A 14,632-nucleotide genomic window follows, 5' to 3' on the forward strand; every position below is an offset into this window, starting at 1 on the left:
ATTGATCGTCTTCGTCGTCACCCCCCTGTCTTCCGCCGGTGTTGACGCCGTACAATGGACAGCTCCAACGGCTCTGGGAGCGACTCCACCACCACCACCACCACCGCAACCACCATCATCATCAAGCCGCCCAGCCACCAGCAGCTTGAGAAGAAGCGGCTGAACAGAGCGCCTTCCCCGGCGAGACCATTCCTCAAGGAAGTGCACTCCCGCTCCTCCAAGCCACCTGCCCTCGTTCCCAAGTCCCCTAAACTCAGCAAGCAGCAGCAGGCGCCCGTAACCTCCTCCTCCCCCGCCGCCGCCCACCACAACCGCAACTCCAGACGCCACATCACTGTAGCGAAAGACAAAACGACGGTGACTGTGAAAAGTATCACAAAGTCTACCACCCCGAAAAAGGCGACCGGCTGCGGCACCAAGCAGGCCCAGCCACACGCACCCCCGCCCGAGACCAGAGGCGGCGGCCGAGCCGAGCAGCACGCCACGAGCAGTCCCGTCCTCGCCAAAGGCAAGAAGGGGAAATTAGCCTCGATCTCACTCGGCCCCATTAGCTATGGTGGATCTCCTATACGGGTCCCCACCGGCTCGTCCCTGGGCGGCAGGGTCAGCCAGACGGACAGCAGCTCCGACCTGTCGGACTGTCAGTCCGAGCCGCTCTCGGACGAGCAGCAGAAAGTTGTGGCCGCGGCCGCCAGCAGCGACGCGGAATCCGGGACGGGCTCCAGCGATCGGGATCAGGTGGTAGGGGCTGATAATCCGCTGCAGGCAGAGTCGTCCTCAGAGACCGCTGCCGGGGATGTTGAGGCAGTCGCTGCTGCTGCTGCTGCTGTTCATTCGCAAGCAGTCGAGGCTGCCTCTGCAGCTGAGGGAGGCATGGCTCAGGCGCAGTCCGGCTCAGGTGGACGTGGTGCACACGGAGAGCGGTGCGAGCAGGAGAAAACAAGCGCACAGTTCAAACTGCACCACCATGGCGCCAAGCGTTTAATCGAGGACGATTTACTACGAGAAATTGAAGACCTGCGTTCCGAGAACGACTACCTCAAGGTAGGCTGTAGGCTACCTGCCAACACACATTATTCTACTTCTTCCGATCTCGAATTGCATGGGATTTTACAACGCAAAACACCGGTTTAGGATCAACCTATTGAGCACACAGAAAACATCGAATAATGCAGTTGTAGGATTACGTCTGTAATGCCGTGATAACCTCAATGCACTTCTGGCTGATGCATATAGCTTGCCCAGCCGTCGCTGAGTGTGTGTTGAATACAGCCTACATCTATTGAACGCATCAGCAGGTATCACTATTAATCCAAGGGATGTCCTCGCTACGATAGAGGGGTGGAGATTGGAGACATGCTTGGGTAGTGAATGTGAACACGTTGTTCCCAGAGTGGTTAAAGGTGCTGAGCTCACTCTTCGTATTCTTCCTCTTCAAAACGGTTACAAACATGGCTTCATCCATCTGATGTCCACGGGTTAATGTCTAGATTACATCTCTTTGAGCAGTGTTTGATGAGGAGATTAAAGCATTTTTAAAGCATTCATGTCACTTTTGGATTTACCATCCTTGATCTGGTTGGTGCGCATAGAAGACAGTTCGTCACTTCTGCCAGCTCTTCTCGTAAGGCTCCCTCATAGGACTTGATAACCGACAGGTGTGTGTGTGTGTGTGTGTGTGTGTGTGTGTGTGTGTGTGTGTGTGTGTGTGGTGGTTTTTGAGGGGGTTGGATCAAACAGTTCCACACTTGCTGTCAAAGTGACAGCTGGGATACACAGACACAGGCACAAACGATTATGAGTTTATGATTACTTTTTCTCTTGGATGTATTCGGGATTATTATCTTTCATGGTCTCATGCATTTAATGTAGAGCAACGTGTGTGTGTGTGTTGGTTTCTGGAGTCACGCTGTCTGTTAAACACCTAGGGATAACCTCTCTGACACTGACAGAAAACTGTCCACTTCCATCTCATCTTCCAAGAACTATGAAAGTAAATTGAAAAGCATAATAAATGTAGGCCTACTGCTCGCGCAACATAACATGAATCAAATTAAACTAAGAAATTGCTGAGACACCAGCTGCCACCTGACAAGGCAATTAACATAATGACGCAAACCCAATTATCGAATTAATACATTTCCCCGCACGTCAACACAATTAACTCATCAGCCAATCAATGCTTACAGGCGCAAGCCACAGGTGAATCAAAAGAAAGAAGGGACGGATGATTCACTGAAACGGTGGCAACAAAACGTACTACACCACAAGACGACACAAACACACACACATATAACACTGTCCCTCACAGAGCGTCCACGGCGGCACAGCAGTTGCACTCCTACCGTCAGCAGCATCCATCTCATGTAATTAATGTCGTCCTTCGTCTCAGCCACCAGCGCCACACACTGTCGCGCTTAATGACCGCCACAAGTAGATTGCTTCCTGCCACTGATGAACTTGTTATACAACGCACACAAACGCAAACATAAATGAAGACAAACACTATGAAGAACAGTGGTAGCCTACTTCCTGTAGATGGATGGATAGATAGAACCTTATTAATCTTATTAACCTTATTAAATTTATTAAATTCCGGTATCCAGTAGCTCATGGGGTCAGTCAATAGACAGTACAATTGACAAACAACAAAATGGACAAACAAAAAAAATTTGTTCTTGTCTCTGAGTGTTGCTGCCGCTGGAAAGCGCTGGGCTTTTTAACCAGGGTTACATAGATCCGTCTCACCGTGCGTTGAAGCATTAAGCTCGAATCCTCCGGGTCCTTCCACGGATGACACTAACATCGTTTTGTTTCAGAAGAATAACTGATTTGTTTTGATTCACTGACTCCTTCTCTTAGTTATACATTGCACACTGTTTTCAATGAATGTTTTAAATTTGAGTGATCTTCTCCGGAGACTCGCGTTGATATCTGAGGCTCGGTTTCACAAACCTATCAGGGAAGAGATGCCCTGATTGGTCTGGTGATTCCAAAGCTGTCTAAAATTGTAATTGGCTCGTACAGAGGCAGGCAGACAAGCAGTCAACCAGAACAGATATTTAGTAGAGCATTTCATTCCCTAAATGCTGACGGATGTCATTTTTAACAAATTAACTCAAATGATGGCTCTTAATCTTACCTTGAGCATTAAGTCAGACCTTCTCTGAATTCAAATTAGCAATGTTTACAGGTAGCTTTTATGAGGTTTGTTTATTATGTGTGTACCTGTTTGGCTTTTCACAATGCCCTGTTTATCGCAGTTCATCACATTTGAATGTTCATTCTTCATTAAAGATGTTAAGTAGGACTTCACCTACATAAAACTTACTTGGAATAGAGAAATATGACCTTTTTAAAAAAAAACTTATTTAGGCTTCCGTTTCTATGTAAAACGGTAACATGTGTAACATCATTTCATATTGATTACTTGATGAAGGGTGAACAAACTGTGACTACCGTTATCTACGGTCTTCTCATCCTACTGAGAAGGAGCAGAGATGGATTAGTCCACTTCAATAAATGATATGCTTATCTTGAAGTCCCAGCGACTCTAATCCTAGCTCAAGCGTTTTTAAACATGTGGGAATGTTGTGTGATGTTGAAGGTGCATATTGGCTTGTTGTTTCTGCAGTGTTACGCACATTACACACATCGATCTTTGATCAAAACCTGCATTCTGAAATTCACCTGTCATCCACATGCAAGGAGAAGTATATAATGTTGTATTTAACATGGTATGTATTTAGTATATCCTTTAAAAATTTCAGAAGTAAGAAAAATGGTTAGATTGCACTTAATATTTAATAATTGTCTATTCAAGAGATTCATCCCAGGAAGTCTTGGCTTCTTCCACTGTAGAGCTTCTTCGTTTCACCAGACATGAGGTCTGAGTTGGTAATGTGCCAAATGTGTTAGCCAGTCTACAGTAGATGGGAGCCATCACTAATGACAGCCCTATTTGGATATGGAAAACCTATGCATACAATTTGCATGTTTACCTCGACAAAGGTTGTGTGAGGTTGCCTCAAGTTCACACAATCTGGATTCTCAATAAGGTTTAAGGTGTAAAGAGACTGTTTAAACTGCTGAGTAAATAATTATTCCAACCATATTGTCTTCATCCTAGATTATTTTAAGGGTTTACAATGTTATATAAGGCTAGGGTTCTTTAAAGACCACTGGGGTAGAGTCTAATTCACTATAAGGCTGATACATTGTGACTTTACAATGACCGCCGACATTTTGCAAGCAGTAATGAATCATAACATGATTAGTCCTTATAGGGAGGCATCATTATGTTTGAAACTGCCAGGGGTTTCCATGCTAGATGACGTGGCAAAACAACATTTTCAGTAGCCTAGGTTGCGGTGTATCATACACTATTATACATATACAGTACTTAAACTCTTGAGTTGTCAGACTATCAGCAGCAAAATATCCCATGATGCAATCTGATGTACAAGCCCTACAGTATATGGGCTTGTGGCCTCCACTAACATTGGTATAAGTGCAGGAGACTAGTCAGTTCATCAGATTGATCCTCAACTTACCTCTGTTGTGGAGTTGTAGAATTACAGTCTCAGAGAGTGCAAATCCCCTTGTGTCTTTGCGTGAGCCAACCACCTCTACTCACCAACTGTAGAAAAGGTTGGCCATGAGCAAATGCAACTCTTATGACTCCATGATCATTACAGATGAACCTTGAATGTCTTAGGCCCAGTCACGTTTCTCTCCCCTTAACGAGAACACTTGCTTTGAGTGCCCTTAGCTGCAAGTCAGCTACCGAGCTGGCTAGTGTTCAAGGGTTGATTTTAAGGGAGAAACAGCTCTCCCCCTGGCCCCCTTAAGTATTGGGACACCCTACCCCTTCGCAGGAACGCACAAAATCTAGGGTTAGGGCTCAAATCTGGGGGAAGGGGAAGCATTGAGACACAGCCTTAGTCTCTCAACTCCTTGACACCCTCCCTTCTCCTTCTCCTCTTCCTCCTCCTCCTCCTCCTCACCCTCCTCCTCCTCTCTTTCTCCTCCCTGCCGCAGGATGAAGTGGAGGAGCTGCGGGCGGAGATGGAGGAGGTGCGCGACAGCTACCTGGAGGAGGAGGTGTACCAGGGACAGGAGCTGCGGCGGGAGCTGGACCGCTCCAACAAGAACTGCCGCATCCTGCAGTACCGCCTGCGCAAGGCGGAGCAGAAGAGTCTGCGGGCGGCGCAGACCGGCCACGTGGACGGAGAGCTGCTGCGCAACCTGGAGCAGGACCTGAAGGTAGGCTGGCTGGCTGGCTGGCTGGCTGGCTGGCTGGCTGGCTGGCTGGCTGTCTTTGCGTCTGTCTCTGCGTCTCAATCTGTCTGCACTCTGTCTGTCCTGGTCTGTCTTGTCTGTCCTGTCTGTCCCGTCTGTCTCCGACCGTCTGTCTGACCGTCTGACCGTCTGTCTGTCTGTCTGACCGTCTGTCCCTCTGTCTGTCTGACCGTCTGTCTGTCTGTCCTGTCTGTCACTCTGTCCTGTGTGTCTGTCTGTCTGTCTGTCTGTCTGTCTGTCTGTCTGTCTGTCTGTCTGTCTGTCTGACCATCTGTCTGTCTGTCTGTCTGTCCTGTCTGTCACTCTGTCTGTCTGTCACTCTGTCTGGTCTGTCCTGTCTGTCTGTCTGTCTGTCTGTCTGTCTGTCTGTCTGTCTGTCTGTGCTCACTTTAACACTGGGTCATTAAGCAGAGGCTTCTAACCAGGCTGCAACCTTTCCGATCTGTGAATCTGAATGGTTCTATTTTTGTTCTTGTGTTGGTGCAAACGGTGGATACATAATACTACGAAAGTGCTTTCTGAATCCCATTATACACAGCGCATAATACACAGGGCATCAAGTTCACCAGCAAAGGTGCAGCTCAAACAAACAACACATATCTACCGGCGACTGTGTTGGTTTGTGTTACGCACCTACCGCGCACACCGGTGGATTCCCTCCCTCTTCTCCACGCTGAGATGAGCCCCCTACCAAAGGACATGTCAAGCAGAGGACCTGGATTTAGGATACATATTCATGATGGGACCCTGAGAACCCCTTTGGAGCGGGGTGACCACGTGTCAAGTAGAGCTGGGCGATTAACACATTTTTAATCGTAATTCGAATTCATGGTTTAGGATGATTTTTTTTTTTCAATTAAAATGAGAAAAAGAAAAAAAATGAAGTGCAGTGATTTTAATCGGGTGTTTACGTCACCACTGCCCCTTCTCTGAGGTCCAGTAGTTCATAGCAACGCCCCCTCCTCTTCAGCAAAAGTAAAATATCCACATGGCAGCATGCGCTGAAAAAAGTGAGTGTGTAGAGTTTGCCTGAAGTCTGTGGCAACCAAAAGCAGCAGCACAACATCTTAAACTGAGGCAACCCCCCCCCCCCAATCTAGGGTTAGGGCTCAAATCTAGGGGAAGGGGAAGCATTGAGACACGTCCTTAGTCTCTCAACTCCTTGACACCCTCCCTTCTCCTCCTCCTCCTCTTCCTCCTGCTCCTCCTCCTCCTCCTCCTCCTCCTCCTCCTCCTCCTCCTCCTCCCCCCCCCCCTCGGTGCCCCCAGGTGGCCAAGGACGTGTCGGTGCGGCTCCACAACGAGCTGGAGAGCGTGGAGGACAAGAGGAGCCGGGCGGAGGACGAGAACGAGACGCTGCGACAGAAGATCATCGAGGTGGAGATCTCCAAGCAGGCGGTGCACAACGAGCTGGACAGGGCCAAAGAGGTACGCCGGGGCTTTGCATGCTGGGTAATGTAGTTCAAGTCAATTTTGTTTGTATAGCCCTTAATCCCCATTACAGTTTCAAAGGGTTTCACAGGCCAAATATTTATGACACCCCCCAGACCCAAGCCCCCAAAAGGGCAAGAAAAGCCCCTTCATCAGCAAAGAAGATATCTTGCGGTAGTGTTTTCTGGTACGGTCGGATGCGTATGAAATTCACAATTTTGTTGTTGACTTTGGCACGGTGTAGTGTTGTTTTTCTGTACGGACGTGCAGTTGACGCTTTCCTATTTGGGTTTACTCGATACAGCATTCATTTTACGGTATTTCAGGAGTCAACTTCATTATTGAATTCCCTCATATCTCTGTAAAAACATAAAGTCAACAGGCGAATTAACCCGGCTATCGCTCATGCTGTTGTAAAAGCTTTAGAGCGTCTGTGTTGGAACCCAAATGGAAAACACTGTTTGAATGAGGACGTCGGTCCGTCATTCAAATTGAAACATGAATAGGGAGCAAATGTGGCGCGGCCGCTGAATGACCAGTGGTGTGCCAGCGATGGAGAGAGGTTTTGGCGCTGGTCGTGTGCGACAGCGGTGCAAGGAAAACGATTACAGCAGCGGCTGCACTGGTGATTATATGAAGCCCGGGATGATGTGGAGAGGCGAGGTCGTTTCCCATCCCGCTTAAAAGGGCAATTGAATTCCCTGCCTGGGCGTGAGATACCGGCCAACGCTTTCCGCTCATCGTCGTCGTTCATATTCTCATGTTTGCATATACGGTAATCCCCCCCCCTACCCCCCTCCCACACACACTTTAATCAACAGGGATCATTAACCCTGATCAGACGGGGTCCGCGCAGTCAATTGAGATCATCGGTCACTTCCGATTCCGCAAATATTTTTCCCAAAAAAGTCCACGGCTCATTGAAGTCTCAACGGAGTGGATCGGACCGCGTTAGCTACGTCCAACCTTTTGGCTTCGTGGGGAGGGAGTTGGTTTAGGCTAAGAAGAGATGCCACCATATGCACAACACTGTTCTGCAGGTCTATTCGTAGCTCCAGCTCTACTCTGGTGTTTTCTGCTGCGGGCCTGTAGTGAGGAGCTGCAGCAATATGGGAAGTCGTGTGTGGTTCACTACAACACTGGGCTCAGGGGTGTAGTCGAGCTTCTGTGGGCTGGAGAAAACAGCTCAAGCTTTATTTCCCTCTTGCGGGCTTTACAAACGGTATGAGAAATCCATCATATGGATTCTGGACTTAGAAGTTCCCCTGTTATTAGATAGTTTCATCAACTTTAATTGACGTTTTGATTGTTAAAAAGTGTTGCATGCAGGCCTTTTCTTGTTATGTTTGCGTTTTTTTTACGGTTGGAATGCTATATCCCTTTTACACTGTTTACCTTGAGCCTTGTGTGAGTGTTTTTATTGGTCAGGTCTTGTGTGAGTTTTTATTGGTCAGGGCGTGAAGGGACCAGTCTTAGTGGTCAGGGCGTAAAGGAGCTAATCCTATTGGTCAGCACATTCAGGAAATGCTCTTATTGGCCAATGCCAGGAACGAGACCTTTCTCTGTGCTGCTCAGGTTCAACTAGCTTAGAATAATACGTGTTGACATCAGGAGGTAATGTGCCGTCTGGCCATGCTGATGAGAAGTAGGCTAATGCCACCGTCGGTCAATTTGGAGGATTCCCTGCTATGCCTTGACAGCGCTCGTCTGTCTCGTGTGGCTGAGCTTCCTCCTCCTCACCTGCCTTCCGGAAGGAGTCCTTAAGGACAAACTATCGTCAACTAACCAAGACAAATCCATGTCAATGGACTTATTGTGTCCGTGCTTATGCACCACACGCTTGCGCAACAGCTGTCGCTCGAAGGCTATTATCAGTGCACGGATTGGGCCGGACAATGCAGCGCCAACACAGAGGATCAATGACTTGTTTTGGAGTGTCGGCGGTCAGGGCGTTTGTTACTTTTATGGGCTGGTGTTGGTGGTGTCAGTTCTGCACGCGGACTCATTGTCACACTGGAACACAAACTGTCTCCAAGGACAATCACTTGACACTGCAAAGACAGAGACGCGAGCGAGAGGCAGTGCTCGTGTTATTATTTTAACGCTTTATGGCGAAGACTTTTTCTGATGTACAGAGGAAGCTACGCCAGGAAGAGAAGACGGGGGGGGGCGGGGGGAGAGATAAAAAAGCTCAGCGAATATTTAAACGAATCACGTAAAAAAAAAGCTGCTGAACACATCATCATCGCCTGCCTTCAAAGCGGCCCGCAGTTCAGTCACCGAGAAATGAATATAGACAGACAGAGAGAGACATGGATTCCGAGAGAGACTGACAGACAGACAGAGACAGAGAGCGAGCGAGCGAGGGAGAGAGAGAGAGAGAGAGAGCAAAGAGTTGTACCCAGAGAACCAGATAGTGAAGCGCCGGAGAACCTCAAGCTGCTCCAACTGATTGCGGATCTCTCTGTGTTCCCCGGAGGTTGGTCTCAGAAAACAACCGGCTGACTGTAGGTCTGCACCCCTTACGTCTCATGACCCCTCCCAACCCCCCTTCTTTACACGCCACACACAGCCCCTCTGTTCAATCCACCAACTCCCCAATATGTTTCAAAATCTCCCAGATCATCCCATTTTCTGTGCCGTGCCTGTCAATCCATATAACTACGGTGTTGAACCAGGCCGCAGCTCTGTGAGAGATTTAACCATCCTTTTGCACCCTTGTCCTTTTGACGCTAGTCGAAAAGCAAGCCTGGAAAAAACGAAAAAATACTGATCATCAATTGGCGTCCGTTTGTCCGGACTGGGAAGACGCTTGTGGAGGAGAAGGCTCTTAAACTGGTCCACCGGATAGTTCCGCCATCTCCCGTCTTCCTCTTGGATCACACCATGCAAATCATGACCCCGTTTGAAGCACAGCTCAGCCAGCAAGACAAAAGCACAATCCAAAGGCGTTAACCATCTTTATGTTGATGTGGGTGGATCCATATTAATAGCATAGCATTACAATCAGATGTATAATCTATAAAGAAAGGTGTTTCATTTGTAATACATTTTCACATGTCTTACATTCAATTCCTCATCTGACCCTGTGACTCAAGCCGTGTTAAAATGATACGCGCTGTTTCTCCTCTATCTGCAGAGGGGTGCATCCCTACCAACTAAGATAGCATGCAGGACAAGATACAATACAACTGCTCCTCCTCCCTGTGTGTGTGCATGGATTAATCCAGATAGCAAAGCTGTTATGAAACAGCATGGCACAGTTTTCTAAAGAGGAGCTGTGCTGTCCCAAATCGGCATTTATCCATTGTTGAAAATGTTGGATTCATGAAATTTGTGTGTAAAATCGAAAATCTCTTACGTCACGGTTATTATGAAGAGTATTACACAAAACGTAAGGTGTGTGTGTGTGTGTGTGTGCGTGTGTGTGTGTGTGTGTGTGTGCGTGTGCGTGTGCGTGTGCGTGTGCGTGTGCGTGCGATCTTTCAGTGTGATGGATGTGGAGGCGGAAGGCAGAGGGTTTTGATTGGTTGAGGGCGTTCTACACACTGACATTTGAAGGGAAGCCTGGGTGTATTGTGCAATGAAGTGAAGTTTTAATATATTGTCATGACACCTCTTATCCTCAAGCATCAGATGATTTATTCATCCGTCATTCTTGCTCATCATAACTTCACCATTCATTACAACAAATGGTATAATCCTAGTTTAGGTTCGGCCACTCCCTCTAAACCAGCAAGTATTATCAGAGAATGTGTCTGATTACTATGGAATCTGTTGTGCCATAGTGGCATACAGTTCTTTATTATTGAGTTTGACTTCAGTTCCAGACCAAAATTATTTTCGGAAAAACTTATTTGGTACAAAATAGTTTCTTTGAGGATATCGGACACCTTATCTTTTTTAAAAAGTAAAGTGACAATAACAATCATGTGCTCTATGACTTCTAACTAAACTTCTCTGTACTTCTCTTCCAAGAATCACTATGGAAACCCAATCAGGATCAATGGTGAAATATAAGACCTGCTTTGTTTCTCTTGCTCAGAGAAGACTCTCCTCTCCAATCCTATCCCCTCCTTCCCTCTCCCCTCCTCTCCTTACCTCTCCTCTCCTCTCCTCTCCTCTCCCATCCTCTCCTTCCGTCTCCATTCCTGCCCTCTCTTTCACCCTCCTCTCCTATCCTCTCATCCACTCCTCCCCTCTCCTTCCCACTCTGTGCCTCCCCTCTTCTCCTCTCCACCCATCTTGTGGGCTTGTATTGCAAGAACATGAAGGAATTTCATTGACCTAGTTAACGTATTGCCTCTGATCCCACCAGTGGGAAAGTCGAGGGGGGGGGGGGGGGGGGGGGGGGGGGGGGGGGTGAAGAGTAGCTGGAAAATAAAATACTGCAGTGACACACTTGTATAATCGTATCAGGAAATCTGAAGTTGTTTATTGAATAAAACGTATTGGAAGTATAAAATTCGTTGAACCCTTTTAGAAACGGTGGATTGTGGATTCGCTTTCTGAACTACATGATTGATGATGTGTTTATATTATTGATTTTGATTTTATTCGATTTTTTTGATTTGATGTATTTTGAGGTAGTCTGAAGTAACATCATTTCATGAAGTGAGCGGCGGAAAATCACAAAATAATGTGATGTTTACCTTATATCGGTAAACTATCACTTGCACGGAGGAGACAGGCGGAGGAATCATCCGTTTTCCATCAAGTTCTTGCAATGAAGTGTCGCTATGGGGAAGTGTTGGCCTTCCGAAGCGTAAGGCAAACAATTAACACATGGATGAGTTACGTGAGGCACACACTCATACAGGCCCATTCTGCAATTGCTGCATACCATTATCAAAGCTAAAACAACCAGAGAATCCTTGTGCATATCATTTTTTAATCATATCCTTGTTTGGTTTGTATAAGTTATTAGGTCATTGGGTTATTTTTTTAGGTGTACACATAATGTAAGCCGCTTTTTTTTAAATCTACCTTTCAGGACTTTTTGTTTTTGATCCTTAAAAACTGTTAAGAGAAAATCATCAGAATCTGAAATTCCAGATTTTGAATCACTTTGGCGCTGACTGTACTCGTTCTAATCCATATTGCTCTGCGTTGCATCCTGGAATACAGCTAGCACAGCATAGTGTATTTCAGAGCCCTTCTGCCTCACGTTTAAAGCTTTAAATTAGATGAAATCCCCATAGAGGGAAAAGTAATCCAATGGATTTGCTCCCAAGGTGAAAAAGAAGCCTAAGCATGAAACCCTGAGCATGAATGTTTATTCTGCCCAGGATTGAATAATCCTAATGAAAAAGACAAAGAACAGCAGGGAACCTGGGAAAAATCCCTCCCCTTTAAATCACGCTTATAGTCATCTGTAGACAATATCTCAGGTGTACCATGGAATGTGCGGAAGCGTCGAGGGAAATCGGTTGATAAAACAAAAGGGGAAGCCGGAGGACTCATTCTCCCATCATGCTCCTCTGTTCCGCTGTGCCTTGTGCTAATGCAGAAACACGATGGAACGGACGAGACGAGAAGGAAGGATCGACATTCAAACTCCCGTAAGAGGTTTGCCAGCATGGCCCTGCTGTATCCAAAGGGATTTTCAGTTCTATTTATGGGCTGGATGACGGCAGGCTAGAGTGTAGGGCGGGATCTTTCATGCAAAGGTCAGAGAGGGAAATACCTTGAGCTTGTACCAAAATGTGGGTCGGTGTTTCAAGGGCACAATTGGTCATGATGTTTTTTTGTGGGCGTTTTTTTGGGGTCCAAAAAACACTGCCTCTTTCTGAAGCGGCTTCTGGTTCTTTCCAATATTGGCATGGTATTAAATCCAGAGGCGAGTTGTCTGTGCCGTGCATCTGAATTATAAGTGATAAAAGGAAGCATCCATTAATCGTCTTAATGGGACACATTTTCACCCAACATAATAATCGTATTCGATCTGCCCAGGTATTAGGGTGTATTTTGGTAAGAAGGAGTAAATTAAAGCAGTAAACTGTCAACTGAGCTTTTCCAACACAGACTGCTCAAATGAATGGCTTCACATTTTGGCAATGTTTGGTTGCCAAGAGCGATGAGAAGGTAATAGGGTGGCTCCATGGTGGTCTGTCCTCCAGGCGCCATGGGGCCGAGGATAGTCTGGGCATATGGAGAGCATGAGCCGGGCTACTGAGTCATGGAGATTTGTCACCAAGATACTGTTCTGCCATGGCGACCAGGGCCGCTAGAGTAGAGACGTTGAGTTAATCCACTTGAGTTGCGCTATGGATTCGTAACAGACTATTTTAGTTTTAGTGATATATTTTCAGGTCCATTTTTTTTTTTTACATTTTGTGGTAATTTCCAAGTCTAAGTGGTTTAGCTTTTCATTTTTTGCATTTTTTTTAGTGACACCCTAATCCTATTTTTTTCATAGCCCCTCATAATCCTCAAAATGCTCTTATTTTTTAAAGTATGTCAGTACCGACAACCTCCATGTTCAAGATTCATGTAACAAGCTCTTACAGTGAAGGGACTTGTGTTGAGCGTCATTTTCCAGAACAAAAAAGAACCCTGTCTCACACACACCTACCTTCTTTTTCTAGTTTCAGACAAGGGTAATGAATGTCTTTCTCTCATATCATTCTGCCTCAGCAAATCATTTCAGAGATGCACTCTGTTATCTCCAACCAAAAAAAAAACTTGTTTTTGTTTTGAGTGGAGCGTGTCATTTCATTACAAGAGATGAGAACATCAGCACATTAGGGGGAGAGACGTAGTGGGGACACTTCCCACTCTCCAGGGAAGTCACAATGTAATGGATGTGCTAGTGGACTTGGCGATGGAGACTACCTAACAACACTGTCTGTTATTCTCATGCCTGTCTCCTTCAGACTCATCGACATCACACTTTTTATTCCGACTCTGAGTCATCAATCATTCTCCATTTCCTCTGTTGAGTTTTCTTTTGAAAAGAAATGGTACTTTTTATGCATGATACAGAGCCTGTATGGTAAACACTAACTACACTAACGGTAACTAAGAAATAAATGGTATTAAATATGATAAATATATGATGGTTGATGATGCTGTGTTACGTCTATTGCTACTGTATATGAGTTTTGTTTTGATAGCAAGGTCGACCAGGCAGATCTTATTATGGTGAAGACCAACTTATGCTGGAGAGACGGTTCGACGGGCAACAATACCACTGAGAAATTGCCTCTTCAGCTTTGAGTTTTATTGAATTGCTTTTCTTTGCCGTCAGTGTACTGTACTAGGCTTCTGACTGGACTCAACAATGCCCATCAACGAACCGCAAAGTAGCATCCTCTCCGAGAACCAGATGACGCCAAGTCTCAGCTTAACCATCGCTTTGAATTGTCAGTCGGTTGTTGAAGAATATCTCAAACCGTTCAGCGATCTCCTCTCCATTATCTACACCTTTTTTGTTTTTAAGCTTGTCAGTAAGCAAAACGTGTACTATTTGTTGTGTTTTGTTTTGATTTTACTGCTATTGGCGTTATTAGTTGGTTAGTTATTAGTAGTCAAGCATCTTGTGATACGCTATTGGAAACGACTGTCTACGCCACCCTTCTGGTCATGCGTCAAGTGGCTACGTTTACTGCCCCCCCCCTTATCACGGGGCTAACAAGTCCCCCTCCGCAACCATTGGCACCGCCGTCACCTGGGTGCAGCCTCGTTATCTTTTTACGACCCTGAGATGAAGACATCTGAGCCATTAAGTGTTTTCTGAATGGCCAAATATGTCTGGACCCCCAGCGCCCTCCCACCATCACCACCACACCCCCTCCTGGCTCTATATCTGTCCAGTTCAGGCCCTCTCCCTCTCTCTCTCTTTCAGTAGTTAACCCCCCCCTCAAAGGACGGGTGTGTGTCGAGGGAGCCATCGTCCTGC

At 46.3% G+C, this 14,632-nt stretch overlaps 1 protein-coding gene across 1 annotated transcript in view; it reads left to right on the forward strand.

Annotated features, from left to right (window-relative positions):
• Positions 1-54: 54 nt before the first annotated feature.
• The window catches only part of mtcl1 (microtubule crosslinking factor 1), a gene marked incomplete at both ends in the record, with an annotated part of 56,738 nt that continues 42,160 nt past the window's right edge, over positions 55-14,632 (forward strand). Inside the window, 4 exons of the mRNA XM_079750535.1 lie at positions 55-276; positions 400-1,044; positions 5,041-5,265; positions 6,571-6,729. Coding sequence (XP_079606661.1) covers positions 55-276; positions 400-1,044; positions 5,041-5,265; positions 6,571-6,729 — 1,251 coding nt within the window. The remainder of the gene's footprint in view (positions 277-399; positions 1,045-5,040; positions 5,266-6,570; positions 6,730-14,632) is intronic.

The sequence above is a fragment of the Pollachius pollachius genome, assembly GCF_949987615.1.
Source record: "Pollachius pollachius genome assembly, chromosome: 14".
NCBI lineage: Eukaryota > Metazoa > Chordata > Actinopteri > Gadiformes > Gadidae > Pollachius > Pollachius pollachius.